At 41.8% G+C, this 23,546-nt stretch overlaps 1 protein-coding gene across 1 annotated transcript in view; it reads left to right on the plus strand.

The window, feature by feature from the left end:
* Positions 1-23,546, plus strand: part of LOC311228747 (solute carrier family 25 member 36-A-like) — a gene marked incomplete at its 3' end in the record, with an annotated part of 65,225 nt that overhangs the window by 39,577 nt on the left and 2,102 nt on the right. The window contains exons 4-6 of the mRNA XM_084314690.1: positions 10,544-10,644; positions 18,879-18,945; positions 22,175-22,464. Of these exons, the coding sequence (XP_084170816.1) occupies positions 10,544-10,644; positions 18,879-18,945; positions 22,175-22,464 (458 nt within the window). The remainder of the gene's footprint in view (positions 1-10,543; positions 10,645-18,878; positions 18,946-22,174; positions 22,465-23,546) is intronic.

Genomic DNA, 23,546 nt, shown 5'->3' on the forward strand with positions numbered 1-23,546 from the left:
ATGTCTGAGTGCAGGGTCAGCCCAGGGGGTGGTTTAGAGACACTTTTAGAGTGATGGGCACGTCGGGAGGAGTTGAACTTCATGGCCTTCTGTGGCGGGTGATGGCCACCATACCGCCTCCACGATGGCGGTGCATTCATTCTTGGATTATTTCACGGTCGGATAGAAGACCCTTTTTTTTTCCAATAGGAAAATATATGAAACGGAAAGAAAACCCACTTCCTGACGTGATTTGAATTGGATGTGACTCAGGTGACTTGACTCCTACCCTGCACATAACATCTGCATCAGCCTCTGAGCTTCACACATCTCCCCTGGTAATGAACTAGGAGATGGAATGTGTGTCAAGTCAACTGACGTGTGCAGTGTGCACTGACAATACTGACTTAGCTTTCAGTCATGCTGGCGGCTCACCTATATATATATATATATTATATATATTAAACTCTGCCCTGATGAACAAACCAGTGCCGTCTCCGTTCCCTTTTCTGTGTCATGACGACTTTTGACAACCACTATTTATCATGGCCTCGTTGCCTAGTTGAAATTCAATGCTCACGGGTCATGGCAATGGAGGTCAGGTTACTAGGTCACTATGCAGTGTTTGGGGTTAGAGGTCAAACGGTGTCATGTGGGCCTCGCTCTTTTTCTTTTTGGCCTTACTCAGCAGGGTTAGAGCAGTTCAGATAGGAGAAATCCCACTGAGCTAGCAGGGACTTGTAAGGGACACTACATAGGGAAGTAGGGATGGATAAATCTCACTGAGCTAGCGGGGACCTGTAAGGGACACTACATAGGGAAGTAGGGATGGAGAAATCTCACTGAGCTAGCAGGGACTTGTAAGGGACACTACATAGGGAAGTAGGGATGGATAAATCCCACTGAGCTAGCAGGGACTTGTAAGGGACACTACATAGGGAAGTAGGGATGGATAAATCTCACTGAGCTAGCGGGGACCTGTAAGGGACACTACATAGGGAAGTAGGGATGGAGAAATCTCACTGAGCTAGCAGGGACTTGTAAGGGACACTACATAGGGAAGTAGGGATGGATAAATCCCACTGAGCTAGCAGGGACTTGTAAGGGACACTACATAGGGAAGTAGGGATGGATAAATCTCACTGAGCTAGCGGGGACCTGTAAGGGACACTACATGGGGAAGTAGGGATGGAGAAATCCCACTGAGCTAGCAGGGACCTGGGATGGACCAAAAAAAAACGCTAAAACAAACCACTGAATGTATGTAACAGCATGGCTCTGACTTGTTTTAGTGTTTTTTGGACAACAATTGGGTTCTATGACTTCTTGATATGAGCAATAATCTGGTGTTGGCTGGACGGACCAGACTTGTAAGTAGAATAAATGCATTGTAGGTTTTGGTCTTTTCGTAGACTATGTTGATAATAAGAAAAAACTATACAATTACACCAGCCTCATTCTTTTAAAGGATTGTCCAATGTAACCTGAGTAGGGCTGGGTGATGTGGCCAATCACTATTTTTCTTGGTTTTAACGTTATAAAGGTATTTATGTAACAGTATATTGTTTTCCAGTACAAATTACATATATCTATATATCATGAATGGCGGTATAGTAACACCGTTGCACGGATCCATGACGGAATATTCATATTCATATTCAGTATACCTCCCAGCCCTAACCCTGATCTATTACTTTTAATGAACTGTGTAGATGTAAAACTGTGTGGGATTATGGTGCGTTCACGTCAGGTGGGAAGAAGCGGACGAACCAGGTGACATCTTGTTGCTACAACTAGGAAGCATTCACGCGTTGAACTCGAGGAAACGCCCACATCCAAGATGGCGATCGTAAGATCAGTGTTATTTTTGGCGCTCCTTATTGTTATAATAAAATATTTTACCATCAACCGATATTATCATCTCCTTCTGAAAGACATTGAGGAGCAAAGGAAACGAAGATGGTAACCTAAACTATTGCAAAATCATAACTAAATCATAACTATCGAATTCTCAACACATACTGTCCATGCTATTATTTGGATTACTTTAGGCTTATGTTTAAATCACCACTATTTCTATCAATGACCCCGTTTTTGTAGGTCCGTTATTGCCTGCATTGTCAGAGAGAGAGAGGCCCCTGGGATCTTGAAGTCGGGCATTGCATGGCGGCTGATTTTGGATATGGACGACAACACTTTCAAGCGACATCTGAGACTAACGAGACACCAGTTCAACCAGTACCTGGACCTTTTAAAGCAAAGAGGACTGGATAAAGTCGCTGGCACAGGAGGGGGGACAGAGGGGGTTCCTTTAGTTAAAAAGGTTGTACTTTTTCTGTGGTACCTGGCTAATGAAAATTCATTCAGGGAAGTGTCTGATAAATTTGACCTGTCTCAAGGAGCTGCACACAAAGTTCTAATACAAGTGTTGGATAAAACATGTGAATTGGGTAGTGTCTTCATAAGGTGGCCAAATGACCGTGCCAAACACACCAGTGCAGAAAAGTTTAGGAGAGTATGTGGCACTAATGGTATAATTGGAGCAATAGATGGGTGTCATATTAAAATCCAAAGACCCAATGTTAGAGGAACGGACTACCTAAACAGGAAGGGTTTTTACTCCATTCTGCTGCAGGGGATAGTGGATGAATGTGGGCAGTTCACAGACATTTTTATTGGAGCACCTGGCAAGGTGCATGACGCGAGAGTTCTAAGGTCCTCTACCTTCTTTTCAGAATGGGAAGATAAAATGGGACAATACAAGCTGTTAGGAGACTCAGCTTACATCGGCAATATGTATCCCTTTATTCTCACACCCAAGCGAGACAATGGCGTGCTGAGTGAGGAAGACCAGCATAATAACACTCGGTTATGCCAGGGTCGAGTTGTGGTTGAGCAAACCTTCGGACGGTTAAAATGTAGATGGAGGCGGTTACTCAGTATTCAAAATACAAGACTAGACATTATTGTCAAACTTATTCTAGCTGCATGCACACTGCATAATATGTGCTCTGTTGGGGTTGGTAGGCGATGCGAGGACCATCCTGATGGATGTCCTAGAGTGGAGGATGAAAATGACTAGAGTGAAGCTGGCAGTGATGAACACGTACTTGTTATAAGAGTATAACACTACAGTACAGCTGATAGGATAAACCACATACCAGGGGCACAACAACTATAGCAAACATCATTTTGAAAGAATAACCTTGCTTTATTGTTCAAATATACAAATAAGAATGAAATGTTCTGTTCTTCTATTGCAGTTTTATCTGTGAGTGCTATTTCAGCATGCACAACAATGCAAGTAAAAAAAATGCAAAACTAACTTCTGCTATTGCTTTTTTTTTAAGATACAAAAATACAAAAAATGTATTGTCACATTAACATTCTGTGTCTCTGTGACTGTGAGTGCTATTTCACAACAATGCATGTAAAAAATGCTTCTTTTTTTTTTAGATACAAAAATACAAAAGTGCTATTTCAAGTTTAAACATGCATAACATATGCATAACAGCAGCATTGGCAGGCCTACAATTTCAACATGCACAACAATGCATGTAAAAAATGCTTAATATTTTTTAGATACAAAAATACAAAAGTGCTATTTCAAGTTTCAACATGCACAACAATGCATAACATATGCATAACAGCAGCATTGGCAGACCTACATTTTCTCCAAGAAGGAAGCCATAACATTTTCAAAAGATGTCTGGTTTGACACCATTTGACCCAAGATCTCTTCATGTCGCTTCTGACTTGCCCCCTCTGAGTCTCTCAGCAGTTGTAGGAGGGCATCATCCTCTGCAACTCGCCCTTTGCGCTTGTGAGGACAGCTGACTCCAGTGGCTGGGGTAGCTGGGGTGGCTGTGGGTGTTCCCAGTGCTTCTGGGCGCCGAATCTCAATCCCGTCAGCAGAGGCCACAACAGGAAAGAAGATATCATGCTGCCCCGGTGCCCCCTAAGAAGATCATTCATCTCATTGTAAAACTGAAACCTCATTGCGCCTTTTCCTGTGGTTTTATTGTTATCTACAACCTTCTTGTACCCATCTTCAAGAGTGCTCCACTTCCTTGCTACCTTGTCTGGGTGGAACTGCTGCTGAAACCGAGCAGACAGTTTTGCAGCAATTTCCATCCAGAGCTGCTTCTTTTTTCCCTTAGCCATTCTAACTCTAGTGTTTAATTCAGCAATTGATTTAGGTAAGTCATCCCCCTCTGCTTCTAAATGTTGGCGCATTAGGTCAATCAAATACAGAGTTTGATCTCTATTGAATCCATCATGCGCTGGCAGTGGGGCTGGCAGTGGGGCTGTGGGGGTGACTCCGCTTGTGGAAGGTTCAGGCGTCTTCCTTTCACTTGGACTCTCTCCCTCGCATACCGGCTCCCTGTCTTTTGGCTGCTCTTTTTCTGGCTCACAAAGTCCTATATTAATAAACAGGATATCAATGAAAAACGAAATGTCATAGGCTACATCAAAACATGTCTAATTGTAAAACACATCTGACTGTAATAACATTATCAACCACACAAAATAAATAATGCTAATAAATGTAGAGCTAATGAATCATGTCGAATTTACCTGGTATTCCTCTTTCAGCTGGACACAACTGTACCAGGATAGTCAATGCCTTGTCCAGGTAGTACCTGGGATCTCCAGTAGCCTGGTACAACAATGCTGTAAAGGGTGCTTTCGTACTCTTATCGAAGAAAAGCCTCATTTCGGCATCCACAAACACTGACATAAAAGGGGGGGGGGGGAGAAGTATTACTTAGGGTGAATAGCAAGCTAGCTAGACACTATAAACAATTCATGAATTGTAAGACAATTATATGGAGAAAAGCTTGTTGAGCTGTACTGTACCTATTCTGCAATCTGTTAAAGTTTTCAACTATTATTATTATTATTATTTCAACCTATTGCTACAAGTCGTTAGCAAGTTACTTTAAAATCAACTGTAGACGAACAGCAGCAAGTATAGCTCGTTTTTCATATGAAGAGTACAGCAGTATGATTGTATTATTCTGATTATGTGATCAAAGTGATCATTTTGATTTGTATTTACCTTGTATTGCTGACATCGCCGTCAAGCTTGCTGCCATGATGGTTGATAGTTACTTCCGCATTTCGGGACGCGAAGTGGGAGATATCGGGGTATATAAAAAACTCTCATATGACCTAGTAGGAATTACCACTAGGAGGCTGACGTGAATGGCTTTTCCCAGTCGGAAGCTGGTTCTTCCGCTTCTTCCCACCTGACGTGAACGCACCATCAGTTTGGGGTCTTTGGACTAAAATGATTGGGGTGTCATGATCCATCTTTCTCCATAAGAGAGATAGTATGTTTCTGTGTGCCTATAATGCAGGAAATCAAGTTGTTTTGCTTTGATTCTCGACATGCTGTAGTGTACATGGCACTTGGTATTGGCTTTTAGCAGTGCATAAATTATCTGAAACTGATACCCGTCAGGATTCAACCTTAAAGGGGAACTCCAACATTTTGGGAAATTAGCTTATTTAACATCTTCCCTGGAGTTAGACAAGAAGATACATACCTTTTTTGTCTCTGTGCGTGCATTTTAGCTTTGGGAATAGACGCTCCGTTATCATAGCTTAGCTTCATCACTGGAAGTGGGGGAGGGTTAGAGCCTTACAGTGCCTTACAGTGTATTGCAAGGTCTGACATTGACCAAACTTTATATGCATGACCTTGGTGGGCTCTAGGTCAACTCCTGAAAAGGGGGTCAATGTCAGACCTTGCAATCAAAAGTTAGGGGGCTAATAACCCTTTATAATTTCAGTGCGCCCCCTAACTTTTGATTGCAAGGTCTGACATTGACCCCCTTTTCAGGAGTTGACCTAGAGCCCACCAAGGTCATGCATATCAAGTTTGGTCAATGTCAGACCTTGCAATACACTGTAAGGCACTGTAAGGCTCTAACCCTCCCCCACTTCCAGTGATGAAGCTAAGCTATGCTAACGGAGCGTCTATTCCCAAAGCTAAAATGCACGCACAGAGACAAAAAAGGTATGTATCTTCTTGTCTAACTCCAGGGAAGATGTTAAATAAGCTAATTTCCCAAAATGTTGGAGTTCCCCTTTAAGACTGTTTTCCACTTGTCAGGTCAGAGTTCTACCTGCCTGCATATATTTTCACTGGCCCAGTAGTAAAAAAAATCAAAATAACCATGTTTTGAAAAACAAATTATTTATAACTAGGTCTGTCAAAACTATAAAAATTTCCTTGATGTGACAATCAAATGATAGGCTGTGATTAATTGCAATTAACACACATTTGTAAATAATTTATATAAATGGAAACATTTTGCAAAATAGGGACTGTGGTAATCAAATTATGCATGACAAAATGGTTAGGGATGTAATTATAGGCTACTTACTGGTCATAATGAGTCATGTAACGTTGGTTAGGCAAGTAATCATAGGCTACTTACTGGTCATATGAGTCATGTAACGTTGGTTAGGCAAGTAATCATAGGGCCTAACAAAATTAATAGTTGGTTTCAGGTTGCCGACCGACCCTGCCGATTTAGGTGCGACCCAATATATTTGATGAGTTTAAAAAAAAATATATAAAAAAAAAGATTTTTTTTTTTTTTTTTTTTTTTTTTTTTTTATAAAGAATAAAGTTTCATAGAAATCTTAGTCAAACATTTAGTATTATGGATATTAAACATGCTGGCAGAGTACATGCATCCATGTTGTTGTGAACATTTTAATTAAATAAAGAAATTCCCTATCCATAGTCGCCGTGGGAAAGAAAAAAAAGAAAAAAAGAAAAGAAAATAAATTCCCTACCTACCCATGGCCAAACTGACAACCAACCTGAAACCAACTATTAATTTTGTTAGGCCTAGGCTACTTACTGGTCATATGAGTCATATTACTTTTACAAGTTCTAATTTAGAACAATTGACTGTCTATTGCTAGATGCTAGATCCTAATGTGAAAAACTGATTTTATATGTCTGCACTTTATGTGCTCATTTTATGCCTGTCTTTTTTCTGTTGTGAAGCACTTTGAGCTGCAATTTCTGTATGAAAGGTGCTACAAATAAAGTTTATTATTATTATATAACGGTGAATGCAGGGTTTCTCCTGGTTCAGAATGAGGTGGGACCTCGTGCATTTGCATTTTTCTGGACCTCGCTCAACCAAATTGTCATGGACAGTAAATTATTAACTTGATAAAATAGCAGCATTATAATGTACCGTTTTTGTTTTTATCTGATGTGTGGATTTCAGTGGATATAAGGGAGGGGTTGCTACTGCTGACCACACCTCGGACCAAGAGAGGTCTGGAAAAGTTTACAGTATAATAAGTTACTAAACTACAACCCACAAACGCCAGACCAAAACAAAAAAGTAAACAAAGCTCAATACCAAAGATTGGCCTATTATATACTGTATGTATATATATATATATATATATATATATATATATATATATATATATATATACATATGTGTGTGTGTAAGGGATAATCAACCAGTAGGTGTGCATTAAACATTTGTACGTGCAGTGCCGAAGTGCCTTAAAACCGTTTAACGCAGTGAATATGTAGCATTCTAGTTTTCTCCAACAACAGACATATTTTTACACAGGCAGCCCGGGAATTGATGCATTATCTATGCAGGTAAAACTGTGGAACGGATTGGCTCTCCTTTTGGGAATCCATTTGTTCTCTGGTGTAACAATTCTAGCTTTGACGACGAGACTGCTCCTTCATGGAGCAACGTTACTAGTATCATCAGCGTTAACCAAGCATCACATTCGTTGCTTTACTGGGAAACAGCCATTCATCGCACGCATACTTGATTAAACTTGATTTGATCAAAAAGTCCATTTCAAAAGTCAGTTTTGTAAACTAACAAAGCTGCAATCATTTCCACAGACTAATTCCCATTTGCAAGGATGACAGATGACTAAAATTGTTTGTAGAGGCCTTGTGCCATGAGGCAGTTCTTATTGCCAAACCCTGAGCAGCACTGTTTCATCTCTACAGGGAAGATTAAACATGTTCCTCACCAAGCCACTGTAGCCTCTCAGCAGTGGGTATACTGTATGTTCTGCATGACTCAAAACTCATTTTGTGTTCTCAGTGTCGAGAGATTTTTCCTTTTGGCAGATTTGTCTCCAAAAATATACCCAAGCAGGGTGAAGAGCACTGGGATGATCTCTGCTGGCTGGATTTTAGCCCCGGTCTCGAGTTCATTCAGAAAGCAAATATATAAAGGCAACATCAATGAGAGCAGTAGTGATTCAGGAAAATTATTGACTGAAATTAGCTAATGGCTTACTCATGAACATGTGAAGTAAGCATTAACCGAAAGCCATTCACATGATGTAATGACATGGAATTGCTGTATTTTTCCATTCCATGGCTGCTGTCATGGGTGATGACAAGAAAACTTAGCCTAAATTAGTGGAAATTTGCAATGACACTGTTGAGACCAGTAGACACTGTGGAGACCAGTGGACACTGTGGAGACTGTTGAGACCAGTGGACACTGTGGAGACCAGTGGACACTGTGGAGACTGTGGAGACCAGTGGACACTGTGGAGACCTGTGGAGACTGTTGAGACCAGTGGACACTGTGGACACTGTTGAGACCAGTAGACACTGTTGAGACCAGTGGACACTGTGGAGACTGTTGAGACCTGTGGACACTGTTGAGACCAGTGGACACTGTGGAGACCAGTGGACACTGTGGAGACCAGTGGACACTGGAGACCAGTGGACACTGTGGAGACCAGTGGACACTGTGGAGACCAGTGGACACTGTGGAGACCAGTGGACACTGTGGAGACCAGTGGACACTGGAGACCAGTGGACACTGGAGACCAGTGGACACTGTGGAGACCAGTGGACACTGTGGAGACCAGTGGACACTGTGGAGACCAGTGGACACTGTGGAGACCAGTGGACACTGTGGAGACCAGTGGACACTGGAGACCAGTGGAGACTGTGGAGACCAGTGGACACTGTGGAGACCAGTGGACACTGTGGAGACCAGTGGACACTGTGGAGACCAGTGGACACTGTGGAGACCAGTGGACACTGTGGAGACCAGTGGACACTGTGGAGACCAGTGGACACTGTGGAGACCAGTGGACACTGTGGAGACCAGTGGACACTGTGGAGACCAGTGGACACTGGAGACCAGTGGACACTGTGGAGACCAGTGGACACTTGAGACCAATGGACACTGTGGAGACCAGTGGACACTGTGGAGACCAGTGGACACTTGAGACCAGTGGACACTGGAGACCAGTGGACACTGTGGAGACCAGTGGACACTGTGGACACTGTGGAGACCAGTGGACACTGTGGAGACCAGTGGACACTGTGGAGACCAGTGGACACTTGAGACCAGTGGACACTTGAGACCAGTGGACACTGTGGAGACCAGTGGACACTGTGGAGACCAGTGGACACTTGAGACCAGTGGACACTTGAGACCAGTGGACACTGTGGAGACCAGTGGACACTGTGGAGACTGTTGAGACTAGTGGACACTGTGGAGACTGTTGAGACTAGTGGACACTGTGGAGACCAGTGGACACTGTTGAGACCAGTGGACACTGTTGAGACCTGGTCCTCAACATGGAGCGTTGTCCACGGGAGGAGTCGGGGGAATCAGGTTCACTCATTATCTGGCTTCTGCCCCATCTGTCTGACCTAATGCACCGCTACCCAGAGGTTTTAATACTGTTACATAAAGCGGTCGCTCTCAAGGATAAAGCACCAGACCGGGCATTTCTGAATGACGGCGCAAATTGGAACAGAGCAGCGCCGCGTCGGCTGAGCGTGAGCCGGGGGCGGAGAGGGAAGACTCACCCAAAGTGATAATGTCGGGGGGCTTAAGTGGTGGCTAATGACGGTGGCCGGGGGCTAATGCGATGGCTAGCGGGTGCCAGTGCCAAGCGTGTGTAGAGTGCTTTGTTGACATTCGGCGTGAATGAATGCTGATGATACTGGCTCCCCTGTGCAGTCGCCGCCGCCTGGGGCCCTCCTGAAGTGTGACACAACCCTAGTGCACACAAAGACGGTTTGGCACACAGACAAACACCCTTGTATAATGTGACTGATGAGCTTTTAGTGTCCAGAGCGGTATGTTAAAGAAAAAGACTGACTAAACATATTTGATGGATCGGGAGGCACAGACTATTCAGCAGTGTTAACAACCCGCCTCCACACTCTGGCAGAAGAATGCATGTTTGTCGTGACTCTGAAATATTAATGAAGAGAAAACAAAGTTAATGGCTATGCTTCTAATACCTCACTGCATTGGCCTCTTCGTCCAATTAGGCCATGTTAAGACACCAACACTCAGCCCTGTTGTTCGCTGCTGGCTTTAAGTGAAATCAGCCTCCAAAGCTTGTTAAGCTCAGCCTGACAAGGGGCCGGTTTGTGTTTGTTAATGCTGTGTAATTAATTAGCCGCAGTGCTGCTGCGTTATTATTATTTCTTTATTTGTCTTATGTGCATAACGTAGGTAATACTGTTTGTGTCTAATGTGACCGTGTCTTTCTCTTCTGGTGACAGAGCTATCTACTTTGCTGCATACTCCAGTGCCAAAGAGCATCTGAACGGAGTGTTGGAGCCCGACTCCACGCAGGTGCACATGGTCTCAGCCGGACTGGCAGGTAAACCACATATCTCGGGTCCCCTGTGTGATGCATGAACAGGATTTTCAAACAAGATGATGACACTTGAGTCTCAATGAGGGGGTGGTACGGAGAGGGGGCCGTGTTTTAATAAAGAAAGCCATTTGCTGTAATTTCCTGCAACTCAAAAACTGAATTTCAATCAAATCGCAAACACAGGGTAAGTTCCAAGTAAGTTATTAGTGTATGAGGTTGAACACGAAAACACACACACACAGCGGAACAGTGGAATGAGCAATCACTTATTAGACAATGATGCGTCTGTTTCTAAGCTGGCCCCAAGCTTTCACTGCAAAAAAATATGATTGAATGTTTTCAGGCACTGCACCATTGTTTAGGGAAAGCCCTGATTAACATAACCACCGATCATTTCTACTGTGGAATGGATGAGTGATGTAATAACCCCCAGTGACCATGACTGGGGTCAGAGGCGGCGGAGCTGGTGTGTTTGGTGCCGGCGCCGGTCCAGGTGAATCATGGCATGTGACTTGTGTCGAACCGAGCGAGATAACCTACTCGCCGTTGGCTCTCGACTCCTTTCACCCTCTGCTTCCAAATCCACCTTAATCCATCTAAAAACAAGTAGCGGTGGAACACGTTGCTTCCATAGACTGTACAAAAAAAACTAGCTTATCCGGTTCCATCCCCCCCTTTCCCCGAGAAGGGTACCTATAAACCTTACGTAAAACTTTGTTGAAATCGTTGCCTTGTTCAGGGGAATGTCACCCATTTAAGAATGTGTTCTCCCAGTGAACCAGAGAGGGAACCCTTGATGGAGGGTGGCTTTTCACAAATATTGACTGCTCTTACCTGGAGCACAGATGGAGCGTCTCCTGGGGCAACAGGAATAACCTACAGACTCTTGAAACACATCCCCATTTGAGTGACGGCCAGTACTTCACTCTCTCAGTCCCTCTTGCCTCAGATCAGAAGTAGGGATACGAGCAGATCTCTTGCCTTTTAGAGAATGTAGGTCAGTTAGCCAACCTCCAAAGCGTGCGTGTGTATATGTGTGCGCATGTACAGTTAACACATTCCTGGCCAACCACGTATATATACGTGATTGGGCGCCATCCTTTGAAGGCCAAACCACGTATATATATACGTGGTAAACTCGTTTTTGCTTTTATTCCCCTTTAATATCCTACTCAATGTTGCAGAGCTGTATTTTGGCTGGAAAAGGCATATTGGGACTCCGAAAGTGCAGTACCGGCCAGATCCTGGTATTGGTGCTGTCTCGAGAATACAGTTTCCCCTGTTGCAGACCGAGTGTCACTTTTTCTATTGGTCGACTAAAAAAAGTATAATTATTTTTTTTTTATTAAAAGAAAAGTTTTATTATTCCATTTGGGCTGTGGGGGTGCTTAATGTCTGAAGGAGTCGACTGAAGGCTTCTTGTCCTCTGAAAAAGCATGCAATTGGTCCACTGATGGATACATCTTGATATTTGTCTAGTCTAGTGTGTTCATTAGATGGGTGAAATCCTCTTTCAGTGCCTCTGTGCCTGTTTTCGTAGGCAGTTAGCCTCTGGTATGCGTGCCATTAGCATTAGCCACGCTTCTAGGCCTCTTTTCTTTTGGAAAGAATGATACAAAAATATATATATTGTAATTATTATAATTTCTTTTTTTGTATTCGACTAAGAGGTTGGCTAGTCGACTACGGCTCCTTTCGACCGATTAGTCGACTAATCGACTAATAGGGGTCAGCCCTAGTAATCAATAATCAGAAATGACTTCCCCCACCCCCCCCCCCCCCCCCCCCTTTCATGCATTCATGGTGGAACATGATGCTGATCATATGCATTTTGATTTTCAACTCTAGCTTGTGTAGGGCCAAAACGCCCCATTTAACGTTATTAGCTTAGCGCCCTATAACTAGCTTTGCAGGAATTACCCCAGACCATTCTGATATAAAGTTCATATTCACGACGCTATAAAACGGGAACGTATTGATGAAAAAATTATTTCTTTATGGCATATTGAAGGGAAGGTTTATACTGTCAATTGACAATGGACACATAGCAATAATATAAAATATAGATTTAGCTCTACAAACAACCTCACACACATTGAAAACTTGTAATGAAAAGCTGGCCTCATAGAGTGGCGCCCGTCTAATCCCAATGGCCCCGAATGTGTTAAGGTCTATGAGGAAATGTGTGAATCTGACAGGCTCATGTTATCCCACTTTCGCGCATACACATGGCATAGCATCAGAGTTTTATCTTTATCCCCATGTGTCGCCCTCTAGTGGTCGCCCACATTCCCTGCAGCTAACTGCCAAATAGCGAGTGGCTCTGTATGGACTAGCTGAATAGACTCTATTCTAAGAGAGTGATGAGGTGTTGACAGGCCAGTGAGAAAGCCAGTGTGTTTGCCCAAGGCTCAGAGCTATGTGTAGAGTAGAGCTGGAATAGACCTGGAGCTTAGAATAGACCCTGAGCTCAGAGAGTAAATGACCCCCACACATGATCACAGTTTGAATACACACACACGCTAGCCATATCACTGAAGAAGGACATTGTCCGAAACATGTCTGCTATCCATTCAGGCTGCCATTAAAAACATTGAAACTGAGAGTGCTGGTCCGGCTACCCTGCTTTTTGATATAGTACACACACACGCACACACACACACACCCACCCAACACTCAAAAAGACATCCACATATGTGTAACAATATAGTTAAGGGTAGGAAGGACACACATACTGAACCTAGGCTAGTATGATCAGATAAGATGTTCCTTTATTTATCCCCTTGGGGAAATTCAGGCGTCATAACAGCATGGGGGAAGGGGGAGGTACGGGTATGTGCAGACATAAGAAAGACATAAATATAGGCAATAAAATGTCATCTGAATATATATGTGAGAAATTAAACGGTTAAACGAAGGTTCAGATGAGGGTCTGTACCCTATTGCTTATAATATAACGGAACGTAAACCAAATGCGTCCACATTTTTATAGGATTCTATCACATTTTCATAACAATAGCACCCTGCGCCGTTTTCATTGAGGTTTCTTACAAATTAACGATGCTCTATGTTGTCCTTTATATGCCGATTATCATTAGAATCTTAAATTGTACCATATGTCCCCCTTTAGACAACATATGTAACGCTACCAGCGCACTTCTGTTAAGATGATTAGTTTACCATTCGCGGTCGCTATACCGAGGTCGCAGTAATAGTTTACCGCTGTTCAGATCACGTCAAAGAATATAGACACATCCCAGTGACCTGCGACCTGTGCTAACGCTCTTGGGAAATGCAGTGTTGTAGTTTTCAACATTTTCACCTTTTAATTTTAAACCAATGCTGCCATCTACTGACAACAGAAAGTGTTGTCTAATCGTCACCTTGAGAGCCACTTCTGTATACAGCGTCGCCCCAAACCCATTCTAGAGATTCCCACTTTTTACTGGGAGTGGGGCGTGGCCGTATTTGGTCCCAGACAATAAGAGTGGCTGCAATTGGTCACTGTGACGTTACATTATGGTCTGTGCCGGTTTTGGTGGTTAAGAGACACACTTGAAGCAGCACACCCTTTTATCTAACTCGGTAGAAGTTAGAACAATGGGATGATGTATAAAAACTTAAAACGTAAGTTTCAGTCGACTCAGTGATTTCTCCTCAGCTCCACTACAGATGAACACAGACATGCTGCCCTGGGGGGAAAGAAAATGTAAGCCATTGTTCCATTCTACGTCTTAGCTTTTTCTTTGATTGATTGAATTTATTTCCCCCTGTAAGGAGATTCAGGTGTCCATAGCAGCAACAGCATTATAATAATGGGATACAAGGCAAGGGCATACAGTAGTAAATAGAGCAAAAAAAGAGATAAGGTGAACAGGTCTGGTTCAAGATTGTTAGTTATAATGGCCTATTGGATCTAGCAGATCTCCCGTTTCGGCCATGCCTGGTTGTGGAGCTTGATGGCTACTGCCACACGGACTGTCCGAATCGCTTGGTGGTACATCTATGACTGAACATGGTTCTCATTTCCATTAGTTCATTGTGGTATTTCTGTTGGCTTCTAAGCATGGATACAATGTCAACACAGTGTCTAATGTCAACATATCGAGAATGAGCTCTTTAGCAATGCTACCAGTTTTTTTTAATGGCTGTTGCCAATCATGAATTCATGATTTATTGAAGAGTCCTTCAGGTTTTCCCAACTCCACATGTATAGAAGAAACCAATGTTTACCAATCTAGTGGGGTTAGGCCTAAGCCTTTTACACACCCTCACGTTAGAAATCTACCTGTGTTCTATGTCAACATTCTTGTAGAGATAATCGTATTGAGGCTGACTGAAGTCTGTGTTTGAGCTGGATGTGCGTGCTAGTCGTGTGTGTGTGTGTGTGTGTGTGGGGGGGGTTGAGCTGGATATGCGGGCTTGTGCAGGGCTGTACGCTGCGATGATCTCATCGCAAATTGCCCCTTTAATTGGCCGTTGCGATTGGTAAATAATATTTGGGGGCGGGCTTGCGAGTAGGGATTTCAAGCCTTGCATTCGCATTTCACTCCTAAATGATCCAAGGCGTGTGATGACGCTGAGCACTCAGGTATGATCAGCGGGGAAAATCAACTGAGCACTCACTCTGATAGACTGGCTGACTGTCTGATTTAGCTATGAAGAAAAGTAAAGTTAGTAGTAGGGATGGGAATCGATGGTTCCTAACTGTGTTTTGGCCATATGCTCCCGAAATTCTCCCGCTGTTTGGCTGCTTCTATGTGCAGTGAAAAAAACTACTCTAAATGCTTTAGTCATTGATTTAGTTCAGGGTTAGCCGCGGAGCTAACGCTAGCTAACGTGAGCTAATCAAGCTCACAGAGAGAGATAAACAGCTGACAGCAGGTAGTACAGGTACAAATACAATAAAACAAGGGGTGGGGGCTGTTGTGTAAACCTTGTGTCGCGTCAATCTGGTCCACACGTTACTCGTTCATATCTCAGCCCGTGCTGAGATATGCCCATTCCACGGTCTGTTAATAAAGTTTTCAATCAGACCGATGTATGGAAAGGCTTTTATTATAACATTCGTTGAGGTAAAATCATTATGCCTCATTTAGTCATCCTGCAGAGCACTGGTCTCCTACTCGTGGGCCACGGGGAGCTAATGTAGCTGTGTTGTTGTCAACACACACAGGGCATTCAGGAAGTCAAAAACGAATGCGCTTGCCGATTGGTGCTAAGAACAGCAGGGCGGGTGCAAGCGTTGTGACGTAATTGGCAGACTCTACTGTCAATCAAAATTATTCTGTTTTTCCGTCAGAATTAATGAATGAGAACTTTATTAACAGATTGCATAATGGGTACAATACAGTACAGGAGGATGAAGACCAGAGAAAGACTTTCGGCTTTTTTACATAAGGGTCCTCCATTTTCAATTCATCAAAACATTTAGAGACATACAAATATACAGTAGTTTCATAAAAATGCTAAAATGCTATTTATTGATTGATTGATTGATTGATTGATTTAAAACTTTATTAACATATTGCAGAATGGGTACAGTACAGCTCAATACATACAATTGTTAAGGGGATGCAGACCAGAGAAAGACTTTTGTCTTGTTTACATCAGGGTCCCCCATTTTCAATTCATCATATTTCATATCTAAATCATATAATATCTCATTGCTAAATATATGCAATATATAATCTAATAATCCAATAATCTAAATCTAATATATAATATAAAAATGCTAAATGCATGGGTATTTTATTTTGTCTTTAATGTTAGCTTGCAAACTCAAATACTGTCTTGGTAAGCCTCATAATGAATTGTTTGGGGTAAAAAAGAAACATCGTGATGTGTATCGTGTATCGCCGAAAGGTCAGAAAATATCGTGATATCATATTTAGGCCATATCGCCCAGCCCTAGTTGGTTCATTATAAAAGATACAAACCTGACAACAAAAGCACTTAAATGTTAAATAAAAGGACCACAGTAATGAGGCAGGAGGAACATATTTTTTTGCACTATAATGGTAAAATTGTTATTTAAAAATTTGCCCCTAAAACATATTTTTTCACTAGTGTGCCCCTAGTGAAAAAGCTTAGCGTACAGCCCTGTTGTGTGTGTGGGGTTGAGCTGGATGTGTGTGCTGGTTACTCTACCATAGCTCTCTTCTCATGAGGGCACAATGACACCCTTCTCCCACCAGCAGGGGTCACTATCTGGTTGTCTGTGAGTACTCACCAGATCTGAGCTTCTTCCTTATTTATTTGTATAAACCTCTCTCTCTCTCTCTCATTTCTGTACTATCCTCCCTCTGTCATTGAGGTTGTTGGATAAGATGCATTTTACCGTTATTTTGCACTGACATGCAACCTCTTAGCATTAGTCATGTTTGGCGCAGCCATAGCTGTCAACATTGGCAGGAGAAAAAACGTGCACATTTAGCCCCGGCCCCGCCCCCTCCCTCCCGGCCCCGCCCCCTTCCAATGGAGCTGCCTCGTCGCTGCCATCTGCTGCTGGTCAAAACCTGTATTAAGGAAATTCACTGTATTATTTTACAGATTACTTTTGTTTTCCTACTTTAAGTGTAAATGCTATAAAAATACAGTAAATTACCTTGTATCAAAATATTAACCATTAAATAAAGATTGTAATCTGTAAATGTATTTGATTTTACTGTAATTTGACAGTATTTGGAAACCATTGATGCCAGACATTTAGTTTTCTTGCAGCTTTTTTTCTTAGTGTACAGTCAGTGAATCCTAAATCTCCACTAGGCAACCACTTAGAACATGAAGAACATATTTAGTATAACAGCGAACAGATATAATAACTAATTGTAAGAATTCTGTGTTTAAAACTGTTTTGAAACAGTTTGTACTCTCCACAGAGGAGAGGTGGGGGGGGGGGGGTATATTTGCATCTGAATAGAGCTGCGCGTTGGGATTCAGATTAACTGCGCCAGGTAAAGGCATTCACACAGAGAGAGTCATTAACGTTAACAATGGACGCATTCAGGTGAGGGTAGTTGTCCACGCCCCCCCCCCCCCCCCCCCCCCCCCAAACTAGCTGAAGTGTGAAAATCAGAGGCATTTCCTCCCCTTGAGCGTTCTAGACAACAGACTGAGTTACAAGATTTAAATGAATACATGATATTCAAAACATTATCAGATTTCAAAGTATGCAAACATCATTTGAAAGCTTACATTCTGTACTTTCACAACCTGGAAAAATCTGGAAAATGAAAATGGAGACATGTCGGCACAAACGCTGGACTTGATCACACTTTTTCAAAAACGTGCCAATCCGTGAACCGTGAAAAGGGCGTGCAGAGGGTCGAAAAAACAGGAGAATCCCGGGAAAAACGGTAGGGTTGACAGCTATGGGCGCAGCCTGGTCCTAGTGTCTTAGCAGGGCTAGCGCTCTCTAAGCTGCCTCTGCCTCCTCACACTGTTTCAATCTCAATCAATTCATTAATGTAGTTTAAAGAACATTTCACATTGTTGCATAGAGCATTCAGTCTTATATAAAAAGTATATATATAAGCTACCGGTATATGGTGCTGACTGCTCTAGTGTGTTGGTCATGTTAAATAAAAAGTACATTAATGTAACTGCTTTGTGGTCAGTTATTAATACAAACATTAAATTTGTTATAATGCACCAGGTTAGATAGTTCCTTGTAAAATTTACAGCATTAGTTCTCTGAGAATCTTTCATGTCCAAGCAAAATGTATATTGTAAGTAGGGATGTCCGATATTATCGGCCTACCGATATTGGCATAAAAATGTGATATCGGAAAATATCGGTATCTGTTTAAATTTTTTTTTTTTTTTAACATTTATTTAACCTTTATTTACCCAGGCAAGCAAGTAAGAACAAATTATTATTTTATTTATTGTCAAAGTATGCATAATGTTGTGTTAATTACACGACAAGAGATATGTAATGTTAATTACCTGAAATTATTCTGTTTTTTTTGGGGGGGAACCCCTGCATATATCGGTTGATATCGGTATCGGAAATTAAGAGTTGGACAATATCGGTATCGGTAAAAAAGCCAATATCGAGCATCCCTAAGTAAGTAACTGAAATATCCCTAACCGAATCTATTTAGAATATGGGCATATTGGGAGTGGGACATTGTTCCTGGAATCTAATCAATTGGGGAAATCAGTGGCGATACCCAGCCCTAGTTATGGTGTTATGTGAATGATGGTTGAATGATCCTGCCTCTTCTCCACAGGGTTCACAGCCATCACAGCCACCAACCCTATCTGGCTCATTAAGACTCGCCTGCAGCTGGACGCTAGGTAACTACAACCTGCATGCTTCATGTTGCACTAGTTGCACACACCAAAATAGTCTTGTAACCGTAAGGCAAATTCCATTCCAACTTTCTGCATGGTTAGGGTTATACTGTACGCTTTGGGCTATTAGAAAGAAGAAAAAAAAATTATTTGTACAAATGTTGTGTTGTATGCAAAACCATGCTCTATTTCTGAATGTTTTTAATTAGGCTATGTACTGGACACACAGTCTGTCACGTCTCTCTCACACACACACACACACACACACACACACACACACACACACACACACACTGCTGACATGTGAGTGGATTTTGACTCCCGCTCCTTCCCACTCCCACAGAAATAATCCAATCCCAAGTGAGTTTCGAAAAAATCCCACTCCCTCCCACTCCCACAGAGGACTGATCCCAATCCTGTCCCAATCCCGAGCCAAACTTTTATAGAATCCCACTCCCGTTTACCAATCCTGCTCCGTTTTTCTTCCTCAGTATAAAATATGCAGTACATGGGTCACATCATGTCTGTAGGGCTGTACGTAAACTTTTTCCACATAGCACTGGTGCTACAGAGGTTGATAGTTTTGTAGCACAGGCCAAAATCTTGTAGCACAAGTATAAAACGTGTTATATTTGTAACAGTCACAAATGTGCCTATTATATTTGTGTTATTTAGTTGCAGTGCCATGATTGGCTGTCATTTTCATGCTGACAAGTTGACGTCACACAGCCAGACATGTTACGTGTAAGGAATTATGGGATTTGGTGTTGGATGTATGGACTCTACTAGGGGTGGGAATCACCAGTTTCATCACGATACAATACGATATCGATTCTTTGGACAACGATACGATATTTGCCGATATCACAATGTCTGCCACGATACGATACGATGCAGGTGCCTGCAATCGATATGAGATGATATCATAAGCCCATTTAACACAATCAGTAACATTTAGATCAACTCAAAAAAGGTATACAACGAAAATATAATTTGAAAAAGATAAATGTAGCTCTTCCAGACATTTAAATGAAAAACAATCTATTGTTTTTAATACAAATAGACCTCATGTTCACTGTAAAGTGCCACGTTTTGATATATTGAGCTTTAAACTTGAAATAACTAAGTACATTTTTTGGAACTCAGAACACACAACCTAAAACCCCTCCCTACCTCCCTCTCCCAAACAGTTCCTAATTTTTTTTTATGTTGCATAATCATGTATACATTTATTATGTATTATATTTGTTATGTTTAAATATCAACATTATCTGGCCATCCTCAGTAAATACTATCAAACTTACTTAAAATCATCACTGTTTTCTCTGCCTCTGAGCCGGGTCAGCTTAGTTTAGTTACCCGGTAGCAGCTAACTAGTTAGTTTTGGTGAGGATGCAAAGCATGTAAGATGCATTGGAAGCGTTGCAGGTAAAAACAGGCAGGGACTTATTTCCTGGTAGCAAAATGCGCACTCTAACATAACATAGCACGCTGTTGTTGTTGGGCTGCTGGAGCTGCGCTTGGGAGGAAATGAGACTTTTTCAAAATAAGAGTCGATATGAGCCGAACTTTGTTAGCTGCCGGAGCCATAGATATTATGGCTGGTCCTGCGCTTGGGCGGAAATGAGACTTGCCACAGGATTGTCAAAATAAGAGTATCGATATGAACCGAATGCCTATCGCACGGGTGCTAGTGCAGTAAATTCATTCATCGCACAGACCGATTTTTTCATAGCACGCTGTACAGTCCTGATGTCTGCCTTAGTTAAATATAAAACTACCAAACATTTACATTAGTGATGCACCGATGTAGCACTCCCATCCAAATCCCGTTGATTTTGTTGTCATAGTTCCCACTCCCTTCTGCTCCCGTTGACTTTTACTCCCGGTCCTGCCCAATCACGGGATTCAAAGTGAAATTGAATCCCGAAAAGATGTCATCCTCTAACACACACACACACACACACACACACACACACACACACACACACACACACACACACACACACACACACACACACACACACACACACACACACACACACACACACACACACACACACACACACACACACACAGGTCCTCAATGGCTTGATCAAATATTTATGTACTGCCTCTTTCACCAAACTAAAACAAGGTAACAGTATATGTATCCACCCCCGAAAATTACACCTTTGTGCGATTCATTGACTAATATGTCACCCCATGCTTGTAGTATAGGTGTACGTCAGTCTTCTTAGCCTATGTGCCGTGTTTGGTGTTGACGAGTGAAAACATTTAAACCCCTTAGGCTTAGGTGAACAAGGACACACGGTGTTGTAGTGCCTGTGAACCACCACTAGGCGGCAGAACAGCTAACCGTGTGCGAGTCAGTGAGTTGGTAACGTCAAAAAACTAGTTTTCTTTATAAATGCTAAATGACAGGTATTCCAAATATAGCTGGATGTGTGATTTAAGATCAAATCTTGCTTTTTATAAACTAAATAAATATCTCATCAGAATGTACCAGTAATACAACTTATATTACTTACATTTATAATTATATCTTACTTAGTTATTATTATAAGATGATTGATATTATTTAAGCTATATTATTTCTATAGTACTACTATTGCGGCTCTAATAATAAATGCTATGGCAAACCAAAGCAAACTATCTGTCTTTCAGAGGCAGTAGCCGGCTCCATGTTTAAGCTAGAATGGAGCTAGGCGGTATCATAAGTAGAGATTTAAATCTAGATATGAAATATGTCATACAAAGCTACTGGAAAAGGGGCTAAATATTACTCTAATTACACTGCGATAGCCTCATATTTTTTCCCAAACACCTCCTGGTCTCTAGTCTGCAGATATAGGGGGACTGCACTTTTTCAGGTGTCATTTTCTGTATAAAGAAAACCCAACAACAAACAACAACTTTGTCTATACACGTCTTTATACATAATATTTGGGCCAATACGGTAATGTTATGAAAATGGGCACTGTGGCAATATGTATCATTACACCAACTTTTATCCAAATTGGACCAGTGGACAGAGATATGACATCTATAGACTAGTCATTGTAAATTGTGTAAAGGCCAGAGCACAGTGGAAAGATGCATCGTTCCCCCAGGTTTGTGTGCATTGACCTGATTGTTTACACTTTGATTACAGATGACACTTTTTTTTGTATATATATATATATACACATACACAGTATATATATATAAACTATTTCTCATCTTCCCTCAGGAATCGTGGGGAGCGGAGGATGAACGCGTTTGAGTGCGTGCAGCGGGTGTACAAGGCGGACGGCCTGCGGGGCTTCTACAGGGGCATGTCCGCGTCATATGCGGGCATCTCAGAGACTGTCATCCACTTTGTGATCTACGAGAGCATCAAGCGGCGCCTCCAAGAGGCCAAGGCAGCACAGAACATGGAGGACGAGGAGGAGGCGTCCAAGGACGCCACAGACTTTGTCGGGATGATGCTCGCCGCCGCCACCTCCAAGACCTGTGCCACAACTATTGCTTACCCTCACGGTGAGAGCAAAGGTTTCTAGTAGGGTTGCCACGGTCATGTGAAATTTCTCATGAATAATAAACTCATGACAACACCGGTATTATCCGTGACACCGGACACTTTTCAAAATTACATTGATCTGCTGTCTACCCATTTACTTCTGTTTTTTTAATTCATTTTCAATTAGGGGTATCCATTAGGGGTGTAACGATGCAACCTCACAACAATTAATTTCGATTACAATTACAAATGTCCCGATCCGATCACGTGATTTTCCGAAGATCGGGATCGGCAAAAAAATAAAAATAATTTTTTTTTTTTATTATTATTTATTCATTCAACAAACGTGAACATGTTCACGTCTTAAACTCATACTGAGGCCTTAGTTTTGTTTTTAAATTGCATATCATCATTCATTTATTTATTGTCACACAGAGCAGAAGAATTTTGCCAAAACAATACAAACCAATTGTACCTCATCCCATTTCTGCTTTGCACTATATAGTATTGTATATTAGTACATTGCATAGTATATTGTATATTGTATGGTAACTCAGTTACTTCTATTCTGCATCGAACATTGTACATATGTCTATACTGAACACTGTGACCTCTATTTTTACTTCTATTTTACATGCTATACTATTTTATTTCATACTTATCTTGTCTAGCACAGTCTAACAGTAACAGTAACAGCGTAACAGTAAGAAGCATTTTGTATAAAAGTATTCTGTACTTCTGTATGACAACTATTAAAGAAACTTGAAACTTGAAACAATAGTATCCAGCTGCAGAACGGCAGACCAGCCACACTCTCGGACCCAAATATATATATATTTTTTTTAATCCCAATTTCTCACATTACATTCACCCTGAATGTTGACGTTATCCAGGTGAAAAGTTAACTTCATAAATCATTTGATGTATAATTAAATCAAAGGAAATGCGTTTGGGTCTGAGAGTGTGGCTGGTCTGCCGTTCTGCAGCTGGATACTATTGGTTTGTTTTGGCAAAATTCTTCTGCTCTGTGTGACAATAAATAAATGAATGATGATATGCAATTTAAAACCAAAACTAAGGCCTCAGTATGAGTTTAAGATGT

Source organism: Notolepis coatsorum, assembly GCF_963971535.1.
Source record: "Notolepis coatsorum genome assembly, chromosome: 1".
NCBI classification, from domain to species: domain Eukaryota; kingdom Metazoa; phylum Chordata; class Actinopteri; order Aulopiformes; family Paralepididae; genus Notolepis; species Notolepis coatsorum.